The sequence below is a fragment of the Mugil cephalus genome, chromosome 19, assembly GCF_022458985.1.
Source record: "Mugil cephalus isolate CIBA_MC_2020 chromosome 19, CIBA_Mcephalus_1.1, whole genome shotgun sequence".
In the NCBI taxonomy this organism is placed as follows: domain Eukaryota; kingdom Metazoa; phylum Chordata; class Actinopteri; order Mugiliformes; family Mugilidae; genus Mugil; species Mugil cephalus.
The window spans coordinates 12,911,417-12,937,110 of NC_061788.1; the positions used below are offsets into that span (position 1 = coordinate 12,911,417).

The 25,694-nt window shown below is 41.4% G+C and overlaps 2 protein-coding genes across 4 annotated transcripts in view; both read left to right on the forward strand.

Moving 5' to 3' along the window:
- LOC124996255 (rab GTPase-activating protein 1) overlaps positions 1-25,694 on the forward strand; it is a 68,106-nt gene that overhangs the window by 22,659 nt on the left and 19,753 nt on the right. For all 3 annotated transcript variants that reach the window (XM_047569081.1, XM_047569082.1, XM_047569084.1), the window contains 6 exons: positions 10-112; positions 403-572; positions 1,104-1,272; positions 3,097-3,190; positions 5,488-5,638; positions 24,482-24,595. In XM_047569081.1, coding sequence (XP_047425037.1) covers positions 10-112; positions 403-572; positions 1,104-1,272; positions 3,097-3,190; positions 5,488-5,638; positions 24,482-24,595 — 801 coding nt within the window. The remainder of the gene's footprint in view (positions 1-9; positions 113-402; positions 573-1,103; positions 1,273-3,096; positions 3,191-5,487; positions 5,639-24,481; positions 24,596-25,694) is intronic.
- On the forward strand, positions 5,645-17,994 carry LOC124996256 (probable G-protein coupled receptor 21). The gene has a single exon (XM_047569085.1). The coding sequence runs from the start codon at positions 13,716-13,718 to the stop codon at positions 14,952-14,954; it is 1,239 nt and encodes a 412-aa protein (XP_047425041.1). The 5' UTR covers positions 5,645-13,715; the 3' UTR covers positions 14,955-17,994.

Here is a 25,694-nt window from a genome sequence, read left to right on the forward strand (position 1 = left end):
ATATTCAAGGAGTCAATGGGAAAGAGCTCAGACGGGAAGTCTTACATCATCACAGGAAGTTGGAACCCCAACACGCCTCAGTTCCAGGCGGTGAATGAGGAAACGCCCAAAGGTAAGAGCCAAAACTTTGTCCAAGATTTACATAAGACTGCTTTTCAACAGCTATTATTTCCTTCGTTTATATTTATTGGCTAGTCGGTTGTTTATCCACTTGCATGTTAACACTGGTGTTTGGCAGAAGTGTTACAGTCACTTTTCATAAGTTGCATGAGTCCTGGCACATGGAAACTGTCCCTGGTAATGACTGGGTTTGATTAATAGTTTTGTTAGTTTTAGAGGAGGACTGGGAGTTAATCACTAATCAGAGCTGATGTTGTAATTGGGTTCTTTTTTGTTCCCTAGATAAATTCATGTACATGACGACAGCGGTGGACCTGGTGATAACAGAGGTGGAGGAACCGGTCCGTTTCCTGCTGGAGACCAGGGTCAGGGTGTGCTCCCCAAACGACAGACTTTTCTGGCCCTTCAGCAAGCGTAGCTACACTGAGACATTCTACCTTAAACTACGACAGGTTAGTCAAATCCGTTTTTAAAATGAAATCAAGTCATCGCCTCTATAACTGGATGTTTCCTGCAATAATGCAAGAGTGATTTGTTTTGTTACACTATGGCTTTTTGTCCATCAAGTCACATAGAAAGGGATCGGCCAGTTAGAGGATGATCTCATGATATATTTTCCCAGTATTTCAAAGTACTCAATAAATAATACAATATATAATTACAGAAGACATCAATAACCCTAGAGTATCCATCTTTCTTATGCTGTGTCTGTGATTATTACTTATTTTTTTAATGTAATATAAAATCTAATCCAGGTGCTGTCCATGTAGATCAAATTTGGTCTAAACTGTTGTAGATTATTATTATCTTTTAACTTCTGATTGGATTTGTTTTTGAGCGGGGTACAACTATTACAAAGAAAATAGGAAAATGTCGAACAGATTTAAAAACCAACTGCTACGCGCTTTCTGGAAATGCAATTGTCTATGTCTAGCCACATTTATGGTTTCTATATTGTGTTTATGATGTATTCCCTTTTTCAGATGGAGCGCAAAGAACGAAAGAGTCCTGCCTCAGACACACTTTATGAGGTGGTGAGTTTGGAAAGCGAGACCGAGAGAGAAAAAAGGAAGACCACAGCTAGTCCCAACATCCTGCCCTCTGGGGCTGGTACCATGGCTCCGTCCCCACCTGAGGATGATGAAGAAGAAGGTGATTCGGATGCACTTTTTTTCTGAATGATTGTGATGTTTAATTTCATAAAAGGCACAGAATACATTTTTATTTTAATGTTATTTCTTCACTTCAGACAAAATGACAAAATACATTAGTTTGCTTTCACCACAGCCACCGTGTCCTTGGACAGGACTGACCTCATTCAGAGGCAGGCACTTCCAGCACAACAACAACAACAACTAAAGTAATATTGCCCAGCAGCATGGAAATAAACAGGGTTGACCTGCATACAGCGCAGCAGAATTACGCTGCAGATATTAAGTGCATTTCATGTATCAGCCACTGATGGTGTACTTGGCCTAAAAATTCAGACTGTGTCTTGTGGGCAGTACCATATATAAACTCGTGGCACGCACGAGTCAAAATCAGACACAGTGTTACAGAACTGTTTGTGCTATCTCGCCACAAAGAACCATCAGTGGTGTGTATGTGTGTGTGTTTGTGTGAATCTGAGTACTAGCAGAGAACTGTTGTACTAATTGTTGTACTTTTTGTATCTTTTGGTGGCCTTTTAGCTTGATATCCATTATTATGACTAACTTATTATATACACACTATACTAGATGCTTACTTAGAAAACTTCAGTTTATCTTCAGCATTGTGATTAGAAGTGTAAATACATGAATCACTACGCCGTACAGTAGGGATATGCACTCAAAAACAACGTGTTTTTTGACACCTGGAGTATGTGCAGTTAGCTTAACACACCCCCAAACCATGGCACATCCTTCTCCACCTTTCACTCAGTACATTTACATGGACTTGAAAAAAACAATTATTACCTTAATCCGACTTTAACTGGACAACTTAAGTGCATGGTAACACATTACTGTGACTAAAATCTGAGTTCTCCTTATGCGATTAAGACACCCAGATAATGCGATTGGAAATCGATTTTATCCGACATGTATACGCGTTAATTGGACTTCAACAGGGCAACGCATGTGCGCCTGTGTCACAACCACAGCACTGGTGTTTGACCCTAGAACAAAAACATCCAAGAGAGCCGGTCGCAGAAGAAGGTAAACAGAGCTGGTAGAATAACCAGCTGAGGGATAGCGCACATCTTATCTGCACCATAAATGGTGCGAACATTATGTGCGAGAGTTAAAAAAAAAAAAGCTGTATTATCATCCATCTTGTTTGAAATGCTGGTCTGTCGCACGAACGACTCTTGTTTATTATATGACATAATAGGTCAACCAGAAAGGGGGCCATATTAACCCGCTGACAAGACACATGTTGCCACCTAGTGTGGAGGAGGAGGACATGTTCCCATTAATTATTATAATATAATATAATATATGGTGGTAAACTTTGGACCTGTTCTCCTTTGTCCGCACAACATGCTCCTCAGCTAAGGCTAGTCCAGCCTTTTGGTTCCTTCGGCTAATGAGAGGTTTGGTAGAGTGCGCCTTCAGTCCAAATTCAGTCAAGACACTGTGTGACGAGACAGATCCTTACCACGTTCAGCGCTGAACTGGCGAGCAGTTCCAGCTGCAGTGCTGAACAGATTGCCCTTTGAGATTGTCTGCATTATCAGATTTGGAACGACCAACTTCTCTTACTACGGCTGAAGGCGTCATCCCAGTGCATTCTGGAAAGTTAGGCTCCCAGTTAAACAGGGTTTGGCTCTAATGTCGTGTGTCTAATCAGTGTTCTCTTTCAAATATCTCATTAAAAAAACAAATATACTGTGTTTTAGAATATATGTATGTAGGTTTGATATACACAGATATCATCATATGATATATATCATTGTGGTGGTGTTTTATTTTGGTTTTGTTCACATGTTCCCAGATAATGATGAGCCTTTACTCAGTGGGTCCGGTGATGTTTCAAAGGAGTGCGCAGAGAAGATCCTGGAGACCTGGGGAGACTTGTTATCCAAGTGGTAAGGATTTTGTTACCTCGTTAACTCCGTCCTTCCGCCTCCATCACTGCTGCAGTGAATGCACACAGATGGACTCTTGTGTGTCTATGCGAAGGAAAGAGCAGCAGGAAGTAGCTGTTGATAAGCGGCTTATTAAGATGGCTTCCTTCTCCCAATAATGCATTTGTTTTTAATCAGAAGCTTGTGACGAGCTGAATAGAAACTGCCTGCACTTTAATTAGCCGTAAGCCCCCCGCCTGCGCACACCGCACTGCATTTCTCTGACTTTCTCCTTGCTGTTCTCAGGGGGGAACAGTAAAAGGCGATACACTCGTGTTTGTTTATATACAATCACTTGCCAGTTCATTAGGTATACTAGAATAAACTGGTGCATTCTAACAGTCCTGCAGTAAATATTATCTTCATGAAAGTTATGGTTTTCGGTCTTTGTTTAAAATAACAGAGATCTGTTGATTCAACTGTGTTCATTTTGGAGGCTGTGGCTTGTAGCGCCATTGTGTCGTATTGTGTTGCACCGACACATGTTTCTATTATTTATTCAATTTATTATTTCATTTAAAAACATCTAATTTAATCAAGATTTTATATTTAATTAGATACCAGCTCTGCTGTTTAATTCAATCCAGTTTAACGGCACCACAAAGTTTATCCTCCAAAATGTTCCTGCAGTTCAATAACCACATTTTTCACGCAGTTTTTAACATAAATTGAAGCTTGTAACAGTCATGAAGCTCAGATTTAGTGCAGGACTGTTGTACTTGACTGCATTTGTTTTCACTATTTACCAATTCCCTAGTAGATTGTCCGTTGAGATTGCTGACATGACAATTGAAGCAATTCATATTTTTTTTTGCATCGTTTTTCTGGTAAAAATAAATGAACGAATAAATAAAATAAAAATAAAATAGGAATCATGAGACTACCCTGTCATAACAGTAGGCTTTCTGTGTGTGGTGAGTTGGTGTTGGTGAGTTAGCGTGCGTGAGAGAGTGTGTGTGCCGTTGTATAGTGGGATGCCAAACTCTGGCAGCACAGAGAGGCAAATCACAGAAAGGCCTTTACAATCTTATGCCCCAAGGACCAGACTTGGCATTACTTACATCACATGCACACTCACACACACGTACGCAGTTCCCCTTCTTAGTCTTAGCAGAAAATGCCACGTATTGCATAACCTGACGCTCTGAACAACCGAACAAAACAAACCCAGAAAACAGATCAAATTTAGAAAGGGGAGAAAGTGAGAGAATCATCAGGGATTCGGGGACTTCTGTCGGCTCCAGTCAGGCTGTAGTTAGTAGGTAGGTACAGCTGTGCCTCCAAGTTTGTCTCTTACTATTGGTTCGTTTTAACACCGCATGTGTATATGACTCTCCAAGATGGAGTGTTTCCCCAACAGATTTAACATTTAAATGTGGAAAATAAGGAAGGAAGGAAGGAAAACATTAACATGTCTTTCTGTGTATTGTTCCTGTTGAGTTCTATTGGCTTATTAGGGTCATTATAAAGTAGGAGCATAATAAAAGACATGTATGGTGAAAAAGCGAAAAAGAATTTCAGGGTTGAGTTAGGCATCGTCAGCCACAACATTAAAACCACTGACAGGAGAAGTCGATAACATTGACCATCCTGTTCTACTGGGAAACTTTTGGACATGGCATTTATGTGGATGTGACTTAGACATGTACCACCCACCTAGACTGGACCAGACACCCCCACCCCATAGCAATGACACTCCTTGAAGGAATCCAACCCCAGCAGGATGCAGCCTGACACAGACACACACACACAAATGGTTTATGGACAATTCAGAAAACATGAAGAACAGCGCAAGGTGTTGACCTGTCCTCCAAATTCACTACATCCCAAACTGATCAAGTATCCATGGGATGATCCACAGAGGCCCCTAACCTCAACCCATAGCACCCAAAGGTCCACTCTAACAACATTCTGTTACCAGACACCACAGGACATCCTCAGAAGGTCCATGTCCACTCTCTGATGAGTCACAACGGTTTTGGAGGCACAAGGGAGACCTAAACAATATTAGGAAGGTGGTCATAATGTTATGCCTGGTTGGTGTAGCTCATATTTTACATACTCAAAGTGTGAAATTGATGGATTTTATACCTAACTATGCCTACAATTTGCATGTAAATTATTATCTTCTGTACTATTAAACCATTACCCTGGTTTGAAGGACTGCAATTTTGTTGCAATTGTAATGAAGTTAAAGTCCTCTCCTCTCCTCTCCTCTCCTCTCCTCTCCTCTGCTCTCCTCTCCTCTCCTCTCCCAGGCATTTGAACTTATCAGTGCGGCCCAGGCAGCTTCCAGCCTTGGTGCGCAGCGGCATCCCCGAGGCGCTCCGTGGGGAGGTTTGGCAGCTTCTGGCAGGCTGCCATAACAATGACCACCAGGTAGAAGAGTACCGCACTCTCATTACAAAGGTAAGATCACACAAGTTGCTGCCGATTAAGATGCCACCCCACCACATGTTGGTGATTGAAAGGTGACCCAGACATGAGGTCCATCAGCTTGTTGTCCATATCCCCTCTGAAATCTGATGCTTTCTAAATCACTGCCCAAACTCAAGCGCTTATTAAGGCAGGCCTTTCCCTGTAACACCTTCGTCCTTTCTCTTGTTAGTCGTGGTTATATTTTGATCTGGAACACATTTAATTTGTTGTTCATTTTTTGTTTGGGCTTGCCAGATCACATGTGCTATTGTTACTGTCCTCAGCAATTATTAGTCCTGGTGAAATTTTCATTTTTAAAAAAAAAATTTTTTTTTTAAAAGCTCTTCTCAGTAGTCATCAATGGCCTTGTTTCATAAGTTGCTCTCTCATGTGCTTCAAACTTGTGATATTAACTGTGTCTGTAGATCGAAGCAACTGATAACTGTTATACAAGTGAAAAGAAGTGCCCCATACATCTATTTTGTCCTCAATAAGATTGTTTTGTTTAGTTTTTTTAAAGGTCATCAAGTTCGTTAATAAAGATGCAAAGTGTCTAAAGTATGTAAATACTATTCACGAATGAAAATGTAAAAGCAAGGGATCATTTTTCGTTTTTTTTTTAGCTGCAAGCAAGTAAAATTTCAAAAGTTGGAAAACATCAAGTTTTTATTGTTAATCAGTAATTGTCTTAATAATTAATTATTTAAAAATTCATCTAAAACGGTTCTAATTGGGGCATTTTTAACATTAGAATAGTCAAAGGCAAAAGACAAGACAGCTTTTTAAGTTTCAAATTGTCATAGAGCCACTGGGAGGTTGTGTTGGTATGCCTGTGTGGACTTTGTTGATTAGTGGTGACTTCACCGTACTGTACGTGATCAGCCCTCTTGTGTGCCGAGAACAATGTGTTAGTTTTGTGTTATTATTTTAATTTCTCCCCTGCCACAGCTCTTTCTGTGGTTCTCATGTAAAGGCTACATCCCTGGGCAGCAAGCTGGATCCCAGGTGGTGACAAGATGTTAGCCTCGCTCCGTCCTCCTCTTTGCTTTCCTCTCATGTTCTCATTTTCTTCACGCGCTGCTTCTTTCTTTCCTTCTCTCCATATGATCTCCTGAAAGCGTTTTCTTTTCTCTTGCTATCATTTACCTGCCTGCCACTTACCACAACTCAACAGAAAACAGAAGCTTTGCACCAATATGCCACAAGAGCTTTGTTGTTTTGCTGGTATGAATGCCACTAAACTATTTCAGGTTTGTACATAAGCCATCAAACCCACAAATGTATAGAACTGTGTAGCCATATCTGATTCTGACAGGACTTGCTTTTAGTCTCCTTAGAGGAAGATGGTGACGGGTTTGGGAAGAAGATATTTAACACAATGAGGTGTACAAAAGCTAACATGTATGCATGTGCTTTTTTATATTTAAATAGTTAATGTTCATGTTATTTGCATAGTTTTAAACCAATTCTTGAAATCCATTGAATTGTTGTACTCTGTTATATTATTAGATGGAACGACGTTCGAGTTGCTTTTGTCACTGGAGTCACTTAAACCACATCTTCTCACATGCTAACTCATTCTTTCCCCTGTCAGCGCATGTTTTAAAAATTTGTACATGCCAAACCCATGCGCCAGCTCCTAATTTGCATCCTGCATTCAGCCTGTGGTTGCGTGTAGCTCTTCATGCTTTACTGCACCGCATGCACATCATGTCCTAGCCGGGTCCCTCTTTTGTTCCCAGTCCCGGTCTGGACTTGGTGTCCATCCGCATATGTGAATGCAGCGCATTGATGAAAGCGGAGACTGGGTGATTTACGCTTTAGACATTTAACCTATTCCTGTTTCCTGAAGCCCTAATGAACTCTTGAATCACTGCTGCCAAGTACTGTGAGAACCCCCTGAATGCCAGTTAATTAACACGCCACCAGTAACCAACGGAGTCATTGAGCTGGTGAAGCCACGGCCCACATTTTGCATTAGATCTGTAGCCTATGCTATAGTGAGCCACTGAGAAAGTTTCTAATTCTGGTAAGCAAATGATTAATTTAGTTCCCGTTCCAGATGATTATAATAAGGAGGATGATGCAAAGGACAACGTGACACGTTAGCCAACAGTGCTGTGTTACTGTTTGGAGTGGAGGTAACAGTAAGGTCATGTTACAGCATCGCAATCAACCCTTTTTTATCATAGTTTTTCCCTTCGTTTACCGGTGAAGTCTTCATGAAAAGAACTAATACAACATGACAACGTATTCACTTGCCAATTCATTAGCTACACTAGTGAAAATTTAAGCATTCTAACATAACAGTCTCAAAATAGAGCTTCTTGAAGACGAGAGCTGTTGAATTAACTGAGTTTTCTTTTCGGAGGCAAAGTTAATAAATGGGCCAGTGATTGTATAAGCCCTGGCTGCCCAATTTGGGGCCCGCGGGCCAAATACTGACTGAAAAAAAAGTTAAAGTCACATTAAAGTAATCGTTAAAATAAAAAAATCATTCACTCTAACTACAATGTTTTATTTAGTGGCCTTAATCCTCTTCCATATTACACAATAACCAGTGTCATTCATGCTATATATTTAACTTAATGTACTGCAGAATTAACATTTCGGCCCTCCACTAGGAAGAATTAAACCAGGCAGCCCTGGAATAAGCTGTAGTCGTACGATAATACGATGGTATATGTCCGTCTCTCAATCAGGTTTCCAGATATTTTGAGAGTTAGTTGCAGTTGTTATAGCACAAGCTGATCAGCGTTGCTAAACAGGCAGTGATTTAGTATCATGGTATGTTGAAATAATGATGAGAAAAAGAGTCAGATTGAATTGTTTCATCTTGTTAAATCTGTCAACAGCATTGACAATAACCTGCATGGAAATACCATAGTGTGAAGGGTGTTAACTGTCTGTTTTGACTTTTGCTTGTGGTCCATAGTGGTTGATGTTGATGTTATTTATTTTTTTTTTAACCTACATTAGAAAACACAGTGTTAGAAATGTCCCCAGAGATGTACAGTATATCTACTCTCACAGTTGTGTGTATTATCTGATTGTGGACACAAAGTGCTTACATAAATACAGGTCGTGTCTCCAGACCCCCTTCAGCAGTCTCCTGTGGAGAACAAATCAAGCTCTCGTCACTACCTGTCTGCCTGAGTGTTAGTGTCTGACCCACATAACGACCTGTCTGCCTGCCTCTCTGCCTCTGTCTCTCTGTCTCTCTGTCTGTCTGTCTGTCTTCATCATTAGTATCATTTGTATTTGTGTGCGTGTGACTCTCCGTGACTTCTACCTAGACCTGTTTGTGCTCCTGTCAACTCGTGTGCCTGCCTGCCTCTCTTCGTCAGCATGTTCATTTCACGTTTCGTCACCGTCCCTTTGCCCTTTTCTCTTTTCCCTCCCGTCGTCTTCTCATCCCATCATATCTGCTTCTTTCTTTCTCTCTGCCCCATAAGTTTATTTGCGCAGTGCTGTTGTGACTCATGCTGGACAGTAATACTAACATACTTTTCGGTGAATTCTGGATGACTCCAAAGCCAATTTTCCACGTTAAAAGATGATGGTAGTATATGCTAGATGTTCCAGATAGTCAGATGAAAGAGTCACTTGCAGAGCTGAATTAAAATAGACTTAATTCCTACTACTGATTCCTAATGTTTTGCCCATATTTGACAATTTAACAACTCTTACCACCTTTGACTAATGTTTTTATAAGTTTATGGAACACCTCTAGGCTCATCTCACAGAGAAGCAATTAATGTTTAGTTTATTAGCTATATAGCTGTATTTCCATTCCTTTCAGGCTAAAACCTTTGATAGGACATCATCTGACGACTTATTTTGGTGTTTTTTCTACATTGCGTTGATATAAAACTTTGAATTTGAATTTGAATTTCAATAAAAACCAAGCAGATTTGTTAGTCTAATGAGCTAGCAACAAGAGGGATGACTGATAGGGGGCAAAGACCAGATTTAGTCAACCAATTTGACATTTACTAACTGCCCTATTTTCTTATCGTTTCATTCATGTTATAAAACGAACAAACAAATAAAGAGCAATCTCTGTTTTAACCGGATTTGGAAGCATTTGATCATCAGCATTTGTTCGATTATTAATTGCAGTTCAGCAGCACCTTTCTTCCACTTAAAATTCAACATGCTCTACTGTCATTCAGTGCTGTTGAATTGTTGCCAGGTGTTGTCAGCTCCTGGGCACCTGTCCTTGTGAACGATTGCGAAGCAAGGGACCGTAATTTAGTCGGCTAATAGGGCTGAGTTCTTCTCATCTTGGCAACCAGGGCACAGGGCATCTTTGTTTTTCCTAATTTTTCTCTCTTTTTTTGTCATCTTCCATTTCTCCCTTCAACCTCCATTTCTTCCCCTCCTCATTTTTGAAATGCTCTGCGCCTCTTTTTGACTTCCTTCCTCATCCTTTTCTCCCCCCCTCACTTTCTTCGAGTCGTACTGTCATCTATTTTTAGCTCCTCGTGTGTTGGGCAGAGGAGGTGCGTGAAAGCATGGGACTGTGTCTGGATTGCGGGAGGGAAAGGTGCAGGCTGGTGTGTGTTGTGTGTGTGGGTGTGTGTGTGTGTGTGTCTCTGTGTATGTTTTTGGTCTCCATCACGCTACACCAAATTGCCCTGCACGAGGCAAACTCTGCCGTCTTCAGAAAGTCATTAGGAACAGGACGCAGACAATGGTGCACTTAATCTGACGCTAATTACTACCCACTGAAGTTGTTAATTTTAGCTCAGCCGCCGAGCGATTCTGTTTAATCAACACATCATGTGGTCTAAAAATAACCAGTAATTACTCCAAGGCCGGTGGCAACTCACTAAAACTAACCCATGCAATAAAAAAAAAAAAAAATAGATGTTGAGGGTGATTAAAACATGTCTGGGGAGGTAATACTACCTGTGTAGAGCTGATTGTGTCGTGTTATATAATAACAGTCTGAATTTCTTTGAGGCTTTCTTGCACTGTGTAAGTAGTACATTGTAGTACTACATGTACTAGTAGTAAATTGACTATATTATAACCACAAGAATATTGTAGTCTCCTTCTCTCTTAGTTTTTCATAAACAAAAGCTTTTTCTTTTTCTTTTTACATCTGAAAGGACCCTCGAGGAAAGTAGGCCATTTGTATAATTATACATTACATAAGTACCATCATTGGATAATGTTTAGACTGTAAAGAGCACTAATATTATTATTGTTAGGGGTGGAATTAAGCAAACATGTACACATTGTACAAACACTATTATCATTGTGAGTGTTGTTGATTCATGAAAGGTTTTTTAATAATGACTTTTCCATATTAAACTCGATTTGTCATCCCTGCGTTTTACCTAAAGAAGCCAGCGATTACGATAGAACATTACTGAACATCGCATCATCGTTAATATTACTAAGCCTCTCTCGTTATTAAAGTCATTTTTGAGACTAAATTAGAGCAGCGCTCACATATGTTGTAGTAAAAATGATTTAACCTGCTCCAACTGCAAAACATTCTAGTGAAAACACATCAAGGAAATTCTTGGTAAACGGTCAGAAAAGTTCCAGAGTGCATGTTTTGAGATAATAATTCTAAATCTGAATGTACTAAATCTCCCAAAAGGCTCATAACAAAAATTATTTATACCCCAAAGCTTCGTATTTAGAATGATCAACTCAGACCTCGGTGAATGTTAGAAATGTTTGTGGACGAAGGTTGGTTTCTGCGTTGCTTCTGCTTTCTTTAAGTCCCACCGCACAATTTTCATTGGCATTCAAGTGAGATGGCCATTTAAGGACTGTGATTCTGAACCAAGTTTTTTATTGACCTCTGCTCAACAAAATCATGATTAAGCTTAGGATCATTATCTTGTGGGATAGTTGTGTTATTACTGAGTTCACACTCTTCTTTAGTTTGTGACCTGGAAAGAGTTTGTGATGAGTTTTCCCTCTATGCTGCATCACCTTATCTGATCCCTTCAGAGTCTGATCCCATGAGCCTAAATAATTTCCGTTTAGTCTTAACACGCCATGAAACAGACTCCCTGACTGTTTCTATTTTCTTGAATATGTGACTCTGCTTTTTTGATATTTTTTGGTCAAGTATGAAGCGTGTTGAAGTCCTTGATTCGTCCTTCTTGGTGTCAGTACTAATCCTTTATCTGGCATTCAGTCACACTTGAGTTTAACACATTTCTATAAAAAAGAGCTTAAGGCAATTTATTAGCTTTAAAGATTGTAGCATTTCCACATTTCTGTGTATTATCTAAACTTGTCGAAACATCCATCATCGCCTTTTATGCTCTCTGTCACTTGAAGCTTGCACCCAAAAGGCAAACCCAGACGCTAATTGCATAATTACTTTCTGCATGAGTGGACGTGCCACTAATTACACACAGACTGTGAGCGCAAATTGAATTATTTGCGCTATGCTTTTGTGCGTTTTAATCTGTCAGTCTCCTCAGCTTTTGTGTTGCTGGAGATTATTATTATCATTATTATTTTCTAAGTTAAATGGAAAAAATATGCTAATTGTTGGAGTCAGTGCTCCATAAAAAGCAGTATATTAACACAAAATGGAGTTGATTTGTTAACAGGAATGAAAGACGGTGAAAAAGCAGAGGCTTTAACAACATCTTGTGAAGTTCTTTGTGCCTTTTTAATTTTCGAATGTTACCTTTTACACAGTGCTATGAACAGCACTATCTGCGCTAGGTTGCACAAAGCTATGGGGAAACCAGCTTTTCTATTCTCTGCGTCCTTGCTTTACAATGGCATTAATAATAGAAATATTTCCTGTAGCAAAACATGTGGTCATTGTTTCTCTTAAATACAATAACTTTTGTGCATCGTAGACAGAGAACGTCCAGGCTCTGAGGGGGTGAGAGGCTGCAAAGGTTAACAGTCAGATCTCACTTTTAGATGATCTTAGTTACACTGATCGTTTCTAATGTTAGCTGTGTGAAAGCGTTTGTTTAAATGTTGGGGTGATTATGAGAAGCCCTGCCTCCCCCCCTCCAAAAAAAAAAGAAAAATAGGGAGGAGTGGAGGGTGGGGGAAGGAAGCAGCCCCATGTCTTCGCAGTTGATCATTGGTTGGAGCCACAGGGGCAGGGAGGGGCCTCAGTGCTGCTGTTTCTGCAGAGAGAGGCAGTGGGAGCAAGGAGTGTGAGACAGGCACAGCAAAGGAGGATAAATCCACACAGGGGTTCTCCCACCATCGGTATGCCCGCCTTCCTGATTTCCACTCCAGACATAGTTGCTGCCCTTCTGAATAGAAACGACAGCTGAGGTGCGCTCGCGTGCGTGCGTGTTCTGGACGTCAATCAGCCCGCACGCTGCCTTCATCCTCTCCGCTACACGGGATTCTGCTGTGATCTTACCGCGAAGGACCAGACAAAAAACTGAGACGGGGACAAGCGGAGATGCAAGAGTGGTAGAAAGAGGGGAAAGGAGCAGCGAGAAAGCAGCGGAGAAGAAGAAAAGAAAAGATAAGCTGGTGAAAGGACAAAATAAAAAAAGGAAGTAATGCTTAATCCTTTCGTACAGTTTATGTAGGTAGCGCGTTAAATACTGATATCTGTTCCCTGGACGCTGTGACAGATAAGAGAGCTATTCAGTCTGGGATTTCTCCAGCGGCAGCAGATGTTGAAGACATCTCAGACTTTATTGGGAGTGGAGGCATTTCAAGCATAACTTGGACTGGAATTCCTTCAAACAAAGTCACATTTTTGTGTATTTTTTCTCCGACTTCCTGTGACTTCAACCGCGAATGCGAGAAAAAAGAAAAGGAATACCTATTTTTTGTTTACGTTGAGTATTATTATTGTGTGTTTTCGTGCATAAACCGGCTGCTCTGAGATCAAATCTGGAGGATTTCCTTACGTTTTCTGTCCTGTCCACGCTTCCTGCATTTGAAGTCGTAGATGACATCATGAAACCGCATCATGGAGCTGTGCAGTCGGACTGAAACCACACAGATACTTTCAGAACCAACCGGTCACCTGATAAATTAGTGGGATCTCGGATTCGTCGTACCCTTGAGGGGGCCCCTCAGTCACAGATTCCTGCCCAAGATGATGAATTCCTCCCTGGATCCACTGAACCAGAGCTCTGCCGACTCGTCGAACTTATCTGATCCCTTCTGCTTACTTGAAATAGGCTATTCCCAAATATTCAACACCTGCCTCCTCGAGGTCTCCATAATACTTCTCCTCACTGTTCTTATCATTTCCGGTAACCTGGTGGTGATTTTCGTGTTCCACTGCGCCCCTTTGCTCAGCCAGCACACCACCAGTGCTTTCATCCAGACTATGGCGTACGCTGATCTTCTGGTGGGAGTCAGCTGCCTCTTCCCCTCCCTGTCCCTGCTCCATCATCTCCAGGGCCTCGACCCAAAGCTCACCTGCCAGGTGTTTGGGTACATGGTGTCGGTTTTAAAGTCCGTTTCGATGGCGTCTTTAGCGTGCGTAAGCGTCGACCGTTACATCGCCATCACGCGCCCTCTGACCTACGCGTCCCTAGTGACGCCCTGCCGAGTGCGCTGCTGTATCGTCCTCATCTGGCTTTACTCCGCTCTGGTGTTCCTCCCGTCTTTTCTCGGGTGGGGGAAACCCGGTTATCACGGCGACGTGGTGGAGTGGTGCGCAGTCGAGTGGAGGACTAGCCCGGCGTTCACCACCTTCATCGTCGCGCTGCTGTACGCCCCGGCGGCCCTCACCGTCTGCTTCACCTACGCCAACATCTTCAAGATCTGCCGACAGCACACCCGGGAGATCAGCGAGCGGCACGCGCGCTACCGACCTCAGCAGCTGCAGGGACCAGGAATGACGGCGGGATCGGTGGTGAAGCACAACAGCGCAGAGCAGGAGCAGTTGCCTCACTTGTCCCAACCACAAAAGCCTCAACACCACCAACCGCAGTATCAGCAGTCGGCCTCAACATACCCAGACAAGCGATACGCCATGGTGCTGTTCCGCATCACCAGCGTCTTTTACATCCTCTGGTTGCCCTACATCATCTACTTTCTGCTGGAGAGTGGAGGGATCTACCACCACCCCGCAGCCTCGTTCCTTACCACATGGCTGGCTATCAGCAACAGCTTCTGCAACTGTCTCATATACAGCCTCTCGAACTCTGCCTTCCGGAAGGGACTCAAACGCCTCTGCTCCTTCTGTTTACAGCGCAGCAGCAGAGGGTTTGCGGTTAGGAACACTAAAAAGGCTTTCGTAGGCTCCGTTGAAAAGGGATGCGCAGCGCCGGGGTATGGATGTGGCCATAGTGGAATGGGAGTTGGTACAACATGTCATGTGTAGTGCGGAAACCCGAGGAAACTCTCGAGCCAACTTGGCATTTGAACTTTTCCGGGGGGGGAAAAAAAAAATGCCTGAAGAGATTGCTGTAAAAGGTTAAATGTGCAACATGAGGTTGATCTGCTGCTGTTCCTGTCGCGTTTTCAAGATTGCACAGGCGTCTTTTCTGCACAGACCGCAGCTTAAAAGATGCAGTGACAGTTAAGAGCGAAGCACTGAAATATGAAAAGGCTTAAAGCCCTTGATGTTTTCTTAAAATGGTCAAGGAAACATGGCGTATTGTGTAATGCAAGAAGTTAGAAAGGGGGAGACAGACAAGTCCGAAAATCTCTGGATACTGTTTTTGAGGATGACCAGTGTAAACTGTTTGTTCTCTGGTGTTCTTGTTTTGGAGGTGAACCTTTAACTTATTTTGTCAGAACGACAACATGTTAAAACTCTTCTGTCCTTTAAGTGGAAACGATGTGACCTTCATTTTGTTGCCAGATTATGGTCACACTGTGTGTTGAATGTGACAAAGAAGAAATGGAGTCAAACCGGACCACCAACTGCTGTGATTTAGTGATGATGTATTGTGTACTGCTTTTACCCCCTCAGTATTGAATACTGAAAACGATGCAATGGCGCGTGTTTGTGCTCCGTATGTCTTGTGTCTGTTGTTACTGATGATTGACTGACTGAATCAAGTCGACGAGAAACAGAAAGAAATGACGTTGTTGGTGTGGAACAAGTGCACGTGTCGTTTTATGGTTTGTGTGCATTGACTGAATTCATTATAATTTGTCTTCGCCGAGAAATCGATTCATGAACTTTCAGTTTCAGTTAATTTATTGATGTAGCTGAGAAAAGTGCTATGTCCAAGCCATGTGCTCCTTTGATATATGCCAGCCAGCTTTGCTGTACGACTGTTAACAATTGGTGAAATGCAAGCGTCAGTTCACAGAACATTTCTCTTAAATAGTATTTTTTATTGCGCCTTTTGATCGTCACGTTAAACATTTTATCCGTGGCAAATAATGACCATGACATATTTTTTTTACATTTGGTGTGTGCTGATTGGACTATAATTAAGGATTTCTGATTCAAGGCAACAAATGTTAACGTTAACGGTTTGATGGTCCTTGAACTCTGACCGTTAGTCTTGGAAAACTGTGTTTTCCAAGACTAACAAATTTTCGTATTTACACAAGCCTGCAAATAATTACCTTATTGCGCACCTAGGTGTAAACAGTGATGTGACTGCACTATTGCGCCTCCATCTGGATGTTAGTACATGTACACAGACACCCAAATAGCAACACATGAGGACAATCAGAACAGACAAACAGCCCATTCACTCGGCCAGCAGGCTAACCTCTTTGTGGCACCGTGAAGACGGTCTGATCCCTTAACTTCCTGGGAACTGCAGTTGCATGTGTGTGTGTGTGTGTACATCTATGTGCATGCACATGTGGTCTCTTTCCGTCATCTTGTGTTTTGATCTGTGGGTTCTTTCCACACTTGTTCTTTAATACCAAACACTCAAGACCAACAACTGGCTGCGGTGAATCCAAATGTACATACTCAAAAGTTCTGAGAAAACAGACTCTCAGCACATGTTTATTTAGGTGCAGACATTGTAGCGTTACTACCAAAGAAAGCTCAATAGATATTTTTGGGTTGTGATATTCATTTTTTCTAAATATCCAGTATGAAGATCTAGTAAAATGCTAGTGGGTTTTACACAAAGTTTGTGTGAAAAGTCCACTGCCCTGTGTTGGCTCAGTGATGCCTAGTGTGCATGTATATGACTGTTACTCAGTATATTGTGATATCTTGTTGCCTTGAAATAAAATGACAATGAGCTGTTGGAAAAGTAAATTCCTTTAGCAGCTAGGGAGAACTTGGTTCATATACATGTGACTGTTTTTGAGGGCTTCAAACGGTGTGTTCATCGTATTTGTGTGCAGAGACGAAAATGTCAGTCGGCCATCCTCTGTCACTTGATTCCACATTCGCCGCAGAATAACATGAACCACATTTGTTGTGAGAAGTAAAATGTGACCATGTATTCAGCTGCTCTTTACAGTTCCATGCTTTACAATCAGTGTTTCTCTCTTCTGTAACACTAGACATAACCAGGAGTAAAACTATGACTCAAAACTGTTCTTTTTTTTTTCATGTGTTTGCTCTTGCGTGCTTGATGCACATGAGGCTGTACAGGTAAGACAGAATGTGACCATTGGCTCAATGTGGACTGTTAAAGTAGATCCAGCGAGGGTGCTATTGAAATGATCACCTTTGCACATTGCTTTATTAGCTGCACATCACGTCCCTCAAGTATACTGTATTTTGTGATGTACAGTGGTGTTGGATTCATGCCGAATATTGTAACTATTCCTATTTGTACCTTCTTTTGTTCCACTGTCTGAACAATTGTCAGTGTGCAAAAAATGCCGGATTGAATGTTTCAATGTCAGAGTACTCGAGTTTATTTTGTACAATCAATTTGTGTCTTTTTTCTTGTGAAGTGATAAACGTTGCACAGTCCAGGTAGTCTGATGAGTCTTAATTTCTTTGGGTCATTCCTAGTAAATCATTTATCCAGTGATCATTTTAGTTAAAAAAAAAAAAAAAAAAAAATGGATGCCTTTGCTTTTGGAATAACAAGTTGACTACTAGAAAGATGCCATTTCCCACAGCAATTCATGTCACACTTCACTTGAAATGCATAAGATTTAGGGCAAAGATTTCAGCAAAATGATCTTGTTCAAATATGCTCACATTAGTGGCCACACATGCTATTGCCCTCTTCCTGTGGGAACACAGTCTTGGTTCAGGTTCTCAAGGGAACAGCATCGACTAAAGTGCCATGCTGGGTAAGATTATAAAAAACAAGAAGAAATGTGAATGTTGAAGGGTTATTTGTAGTTTAAATGGAACCTTCTATAAGACAGGAAAGTAATTGTTTACGGACACAGTATTAAGTGAGCTACCATAGCTTCAACAATTTATTTGTAAATTCAGGAAGACTCCTGACAGGTAAACTGATATCTAAAACATAGAAAATATGCAATAAGTGCAAAGAAGAAAGATTAACATCGCTCTCAACTCTGTAACTGCTGGCTGTACTGCTGGAGTTCGGAGTTTAAACAGTCTCTTTAAACGTAACATACTGACAAGTTATAGTAGCATTAGTGTTTAGCTACCGTTCCATCATCATCTCGTGCCGTATTATTTAGTTGGCGAGCAACCGTAGATACACTCACGCTTCCCGGAACTGGGACTTCCCAGATGTGTATCTTTCTTGGGAACAGCCAGAGTCCCAGTGTAGCTGATATAGTCACATACTGCTTGTGACTGTGATGTCTTCGAGTGTGATCTCTTATCGTTCCTAACATTCAGTTCTCTTGAATGTTTGGTTAAGGCTCCGAGCCTTATATTTCGAGTCATGTTCCTCTCACGGCGAATACCGAAAGGTCAAGACATGAGCAAGTGCTGCAGCAGACACAGACTTGGTCTTTCATAAAGTATACCTGCAGACTTGTAACTGCCTTCAGGAACTTTTCCACGTTTGTGAGCGCGTCTGACCCATTTCCACAGCACAGAAGATGTTTTTAGCGATGTACTTTTCCCCGTACAAGTATGTAGCCTAATAAGCTAATAGGCTAAGATTAGGGCCAAATGTAGAACAGAACTTTATTGAGAGAATTATTCCTTCCCTAATAATTATCAAGATCCCGGCAACACCACTAACGGCTGATTCATGTTCCAGCTTTTCCAAGAAAAAAGATTATCATCACATATCGCACAAGACAACACCGACCACTGTAACTAAACCTTGGTCTGAAACGATTGCGAACGCAGGAATTTTGCTCGACATTTGATTTTGTCCTCAATAAATGTTGAATATTGCAAACAATGGGGGCCTTTGTGAGTTTCCGATGGAAAAGAAGTGAAGCATTTACCGTGTCGAATCATGACAAAGCATGTGATATATTCGATACGCCAAGGGTGTTGAAATTGTGATTTTAATGAAATGTTGGAATGATCAAATGTGATTGGAGAGTTTTCTTGATGCGATGCTTTCTAGCCTATATGGCTTCGTGAGATGTACATGTTATGTATATGTACTGAGCAAATAAATGTTATCTCAACATATTCAAATGACCATGAGCTAATTGTGCTGCAGGGTAGGTCTGTTCATGTGTATGGCTGCAAGAAAGGGAAATACCAGTGGAAGTATCAAGTCTACATTTTATTTTCAGTTTCCACGAATCAAATGTCAGATCTTCCTGGATAAAAATAAATTGCTGATTGGTTAATAGGTTGTAAACACTACAGTACAGCAGCACCAGATGTGTGGCAGCCTGCTAAATGTGCACGTTGGCCAAACTGCGATGGTATTATTTTCAATTTGAAAATAATACTCTTTGACACCGAATTTAGCTTGTGGTGAATTACGTAGCTTCTTCCTTTGTCATCTCTGTTCTAATGAGATTCACATTTTCCCCTCTATGTTTTACTGAAGCAGTATACTAGTGCACAAATGGCACAAAAGTAGGGCATGAGACAGATTATTAAAATTTAATGATGCATGGCTCTAAGGTGAGGAAACAGCTCTATGGGTAACTTGAGCATCAGCTGATTCCATTTCTTTGAAGGAAATAGCTAAAATATATCATATATATATTTCTAACATGCTTATTAATGTTGTCAGACTTATTTTAAAAAAAATCCAGTGAAGTAATACAGTTGTAGGTCTGTGTTGTGCTTTGGGTTATGGTTTAATTTGGGTTAGGGTTTGTTGCGAGCTTGATAAGTATCACTCCGTGTTCTCTTGGCATCTCAGCAGGGTCCTTTAGGAGCAGAGAAAGAATAACAGAATGTCATGTCAGCCATTGTGTTGAGTCAGAGAAAATCAGGGACATAAACAATAGAGGGCTAGCCATTCACCCTTCTCACGGAAGCCCTACTCTGGTACTTTATTCCTCGCTTTAGGCGCACACATAAAAAGCGCGCACACCTACATGCTCGGCCGCTCGGCCATTTTTGGGCCACCCCCAGTGAAGAGATATTGTAGTTCTGTTAGAACATGTTTTGTTCCTTGGTTTCAACTCGGTTTATAGGTGTCCTTTGATCTCCCTGCGGTACCACTCTGACAGTTACTTGTCGATGACCTGCAGACAGTACTTTGACGCAAGCGTAGTTTAAAAAAGAAATGGGCCGATGAGCATGAGCAGCTATAGCTGATGCAGTTCTTTGTTGTCACTGCTGCACATGCTCAAGAAAATAGATGGAATTTTGTACAGCGAGTGTAATTGTTGGCTTTTGACTAGTTGACGGGATCCATATCTCAAAAATAGAATGTCTCCTCTTGGTTACAAACATCAAACTTCTTATGATAATGTTGACATTATTATTACTTAACGACAGAATACCGTGTACTCTTTGGCACATTTCATACCAAAGCAGCTTTATGTGAATAAACAGTGGTCATCACATAAAAACATACTCGCACTTCATATATCTATATATCTATATATATATATATATATATCTATATATATATATATATAGACAATAGACCCAATGTAAAAAAAAAAAAGCAAAAGCGATTGCTTCATGAAATAAATCATCACTGCTAAGAAAACCTCTTAAATGTACTAGGGGAGCCGCACGATTAAGAGCTTTGTATACCAGCAGGAAGATTTTAATTTACATTCTGAAAGATAAGGGTAGCCATTCGAAGTTTGAGACGACTGGAATAATGCAATGCTGTTTTTGTCCTTGTTAAATTTTGTGCAGCTGCATACTGAATATGTTTCAATCTATGAATAGTTTTGGTTGGGAGGGCCACAAAAAGAGAAGTGCATGGTCATAATAAATGCATGGATGAGTTTCTCAGCATCAGTCTCTGAATATCTAGATTATTCTCATTTGGAAAGTTTGTGTTCATTAGGGATGGGCATTGATAGCTGATTCTTTAAAAGAACTGGTTCCAATCAATCATCAGTCTCATTAGCCTTCATGCTTATCGATTCCCTTTATCGATGCTTTTCATGCTGATTCTTTACATCCCAGTCCAGATGGTGACGGTAATGCACCTAAAAGTTGTTTACCGACCGCCATAAAACGAAAGAAGAAGGATCTTTACTCAAAGCACATTATTCAATGTGGCTTCTCCTCACCAGAAGGGACTGTAACAGCGCAACGTGCAGCTTATGCAGCACCGTAATTTCGAGTAAACGTGGCAACACCACCAACATGATGAAGCATTTTTGGAGCATTAAATACTGAGAGTGCCATGTGTTCTTCGGTCAGGACAGCCATCGCTGAGTCTCAGCAGAGCAGTGCTAGTGAGGATGCAGTGACCAATTTCCTTGTTTTCCTACACGAGCTCTTATCTCTTGTTTAGAAACTCAACAAAATTGCCGTTTGTTTACACGAAACCGCAACCGCCTTCTTCTTCTAGACCAAAAATTCACAGGAGGGATTGATGAGGGAATCGATAAAGCGTGTTCTACCTCCAAACATACAGCCAGAACCTTAAAAATCAAATAATACAGCCGTCCCTGATGTCTAATTGCCCAGTAAGGCTGGGATTACACGGCGGGTCAGAAAGTAGACAACACATAAACCCTGAAGCCATCCAAGATGCTTGAAACCACCTACCTCCCAAGTGCTTTGGAAAAATGTGGAATCAACCGGTGGTCTGACCATAACCCTAACCCCATAAAGAATCTTTCAATTAGAGAGAGACACTATTAATGTTTATTTTAGTCATTTTGTCTTTTTAAGATTTCCATACATTCTTCCTCTCTTATTCACATTCCCTCCTTGTTCTTTTTTACTTTTGCTTTAAATCGCTGTCGTGCTTCCGTACACTAACATTAGACACTGGATATGTTTTCTCTCCCCTCTCACGCTACCCTCATTTTGAACCTCTCTTTAACCGAACAGACGGGGAGGAAGCTAATTGGCTGTGTCAAAGGTCTTTGTATATGCTCTCAGCACTTCAGATAAGTATAGCTAAGTGGTGCTTGTGTAAACATGGATCGTTATCTTTCACTGAGAGACTAGCTCGGTGTAATGTGCCCTTCACGCTGGATGCGGCATCTCCGCGCCTGTGCTCTAAAACGCATCAGCGCCGGTGGCTGTCCCTGTGATTGAAGGTCTGAGGAGTGCATGTGTGCGCCTTTTTCAGCAGCCTTGAGACATGAGTTCAATCTGGTTGAATGTTACTGCCACTCTTTACTGCGAGGTCCTTCCAGGTCTGCTGGAAAGAACAGAACACATCAGTGCTATGATATTCTAAAAGCTTTAAAAGAAAAAAAAAAAGTGTAATTTGTCCCAGTGCCAATCAAAACTTCCCGGAGCTCAAGAGCACAGCTTCAAATCAAATTTCCAAATCTTTGTTATCATGAACAATAAATAAAAGCGTCAGTTCTTCAATTTGACAAGCCTCAAATTGTTGTGTAATCCCAAATTTCATTCCTCGGGAAATAACTGCAATAGTTGGTATACGATTGCAAACAAGATTAACTAATAGTTTCAACGATGTCACAACTAAGGAATAGACCCCCTCCCCTGTATGAAATAACTCTAAAGTCCCCAAAATGTGTAGTAACATGTATGTACACATAAACGTATAAACCTTAATTGTGAGGACACTCGTTGACATAATGCATTCCCAGGTCTCTTACCCCAACCATACCCTCAACTATAACCTTTACTTCCAACTAATTCTTACAATAACCCTTAAACATCTCTTTGCTTTGAAGGTTTCTCAGAAAGTAAGAAATCTGGGTTTCTTAGATTTCTTATCCCCACAATGTAGCAATACAATAGCGCACACATAGATACAGTTACCATGGCTAACAGGGTGTGGTGTAGGTTGTGGACTGGATTGCTGTTTTTGGTCTCTGATCCCCATTAGCTTGCTTTGTTTACATATCCCTTTCTTCCTGCATTTCTTCTAATAGTAGTAATAGCATTATTTTTGCTTCACTCTCTTCCTCTGTGGAAGTTGGAACAGAGACCACGGAAAAGGGGGGAAGGAGGGACTTAATGAGTACAGTAACAAGAGAGAACAAGCAGGTAAAATTAGCAGCAAAATGAGCCCTGGTCGCTGAAACGAAGGGGTTTTCTCTGCCGTGCGCCTTTACTTTACGTTAATTATGTTCGTTTGTTCCTGTACGTACTCGGTAAGAATTCATTTTTCCCCCGACCGAACGAGAACCTCTCCGCCTGCCTCATTACCCGCCGATGGTGTGAGAGAAGGATCCCAGTGCCAAGCTGCAAGGAATAAACTTCACACCCACTTTGCCTCCAAATGCTGCATAAAGATATCTTTATTTGTTGTGTAGTGACGAGGCATCTTAGAGTACCATTACTTATTAAAAGGCTGTTTGTTCCAAGCACGCTGATCGTTAATAATGAAATGAGGGGTGATTAATCTTTGAGAGGAAGACTAGTTTATGCTGCAGTATAAACTGACCTGTGTGGGAAGTGTTTCTAATGTCATCATCTTGGAGGGATCTCCCCAAGAAGTTTGTTGCCGCAGGCTTATGTATGTAGCACATATGTATGTTTCATTCAAGTGAATACCAGATTATATTTTCGTCATTGTGTCCTAACCCTGAACAGTTCTGCCTAATCCACTTCATTTCCTAGCCATGGTAGTGGTTTAGCTCTAGTGCTATGTTGTCTCGGTCTCAGCAGCTACGGAACACAGACAGATCATGTCAGTTTGGATGTGAATTTATGGTCCCGAGAGGAGGACTTTCCTTTAACTTGTCCTCTTGCGCATTAGCTCAACCATGATAACTTGGCTTCAAGTCTTAACATCTGCACGTTAACAGTACATGGAATAAGCATTTAGCTCAAAGCTGACACGCCTCGCTAGCATTCCTGGTAATAAGTAGTTTGTTTTCTTCCTGTGGCACCACTCTGGACAAATTGGGATCACAATCATTTTGACGGAAGGAGATGCATGGAACAAAAAACCTCCACTCCTCGAGTCACAGCTACTTTTTTGTAAAACGTTTCTTTCTTGTGCACATACTGTTGTTTATACATCCCACCGTCGTCCTAACACACTGTCAAAATCATCCAGCTGTCCCTCTCTATATACAAAACCTCTTTCTGTAGTTATTATTCAGATTGTTGATTGCTGCTCTTTTTTTTTCTCCACTGTTTGTCACAGCTGAATGTTGCTAGTTGTATCTAAACTTTGGCAGCATAGGAATTGCTTGTTACATTCTGCAGCTGATTAAAATTAGAACATGAATGGACAGAAACAGACAAATAGAGAGACAGAGATGTGGACACTCTGTACAATAGAAGGGAACACACTGTGCCACTGCTTATTAACTTGGCCCCGATCAGTTATTCTTGCAATGTGTGGGACTGTGGAACACTGACCACTGCTGGGTCTCTGTGGAATTTCTCTTTTCACAGAGATTTATCCGACTGCCTCGTTGATTATCGAGTCCGTCTCTCACTCACCTTGACCTTTTCTTCCTCTCCTCCTTTTGTCTCACTTTTAGGAGTCGCCTCAGGACAGCGCCATCACCAGGGACATCAACAGGACATTCCCGGCTCACGACTACTTCAAAGACACTGGAGGAGACGGACAAGATTCACTGTACAAGATCTGCAAGGTTTGGACGCAAAAAAAAAACCCACACATTTTGCGTGTGAAGCCAACGCGTTGCGTTACGCGGGCGGCCATAAAAGTGAAGTCACACAGTGTCGAACAGCTGTTTGCCAAATGAGGTGTGAATCATTTTGTGGCGCAAATGCAGAAACACTCGGCTTCAATCTCTCCTCCGTTCCGTCTCACAATGACTGCCATCACACTTAAATTTACACAGCGCGGTATATTTTTATCTATGCGCATCGAATCTGGTTCCAGGACTATTTGAAAGTGATATTATGACGCCTCTAAAGGGCAAGTTAAAATTTGTCTGATATACAAAATGGCCATGTAAAACATTAGTAAGTATATGAATTACTTATTCTGTCAGAGCGGATAGATGTGATTAATTAATTCAACACAATCTCCATCTCGGGATTTTATTTATTCATTTTTTTAATTTGATTTGTTACAGCCATGATTTTTGCAGCCTCATGGCCACTAATGAAGTATCTGTGCTTAGAAAGCTGCATTTATGATATTTCTTAACCTATTGTGATGATGCATAAACATTAGTTCGCTCGGTAGTAGCAGCCTTAACGGCGAGAACCACCTCGAAATTACGGCAATCTCCACTGCAATTAGGTCACGTTTCCCTAGAATAAAGTATAATTACTATGTAAATGACTCGCTCTACAGTAGCTCTTGATTGCAAAGTTTGTGGAGCAGTAGCGAGTTGCCGGCACTAAAATGAACTGTTGATTAATTAACACTGCTATTCTGTTGCTGGGTGGTTCAGCAAGTTCACGACGTCTGGAAAAAGCAAAACAAGCTCCCAATCGAACGCACGCTAAACCCGACTATAATCAGAGCGGCTCTCGGCTGACTCTCGCTCCGCACCGCGCACTCGGTACGACCAAATGCTACAGTCTTCGGGTGTCATCGCTCCGCGTCCCCCCGAGAATGAACGCGCAGGTACACGCGTACATTTCAAACCGCGGCTCCGTAATCTGTCACGAAGGGCCTGACTGCATTGTGTTCACAGTTTTCAGTTTCATTTCATTCATTATGTATAACTCAGGTGAGGGCATCCATCTCTTCCCAGACAAGCACCTCCTCAGGTG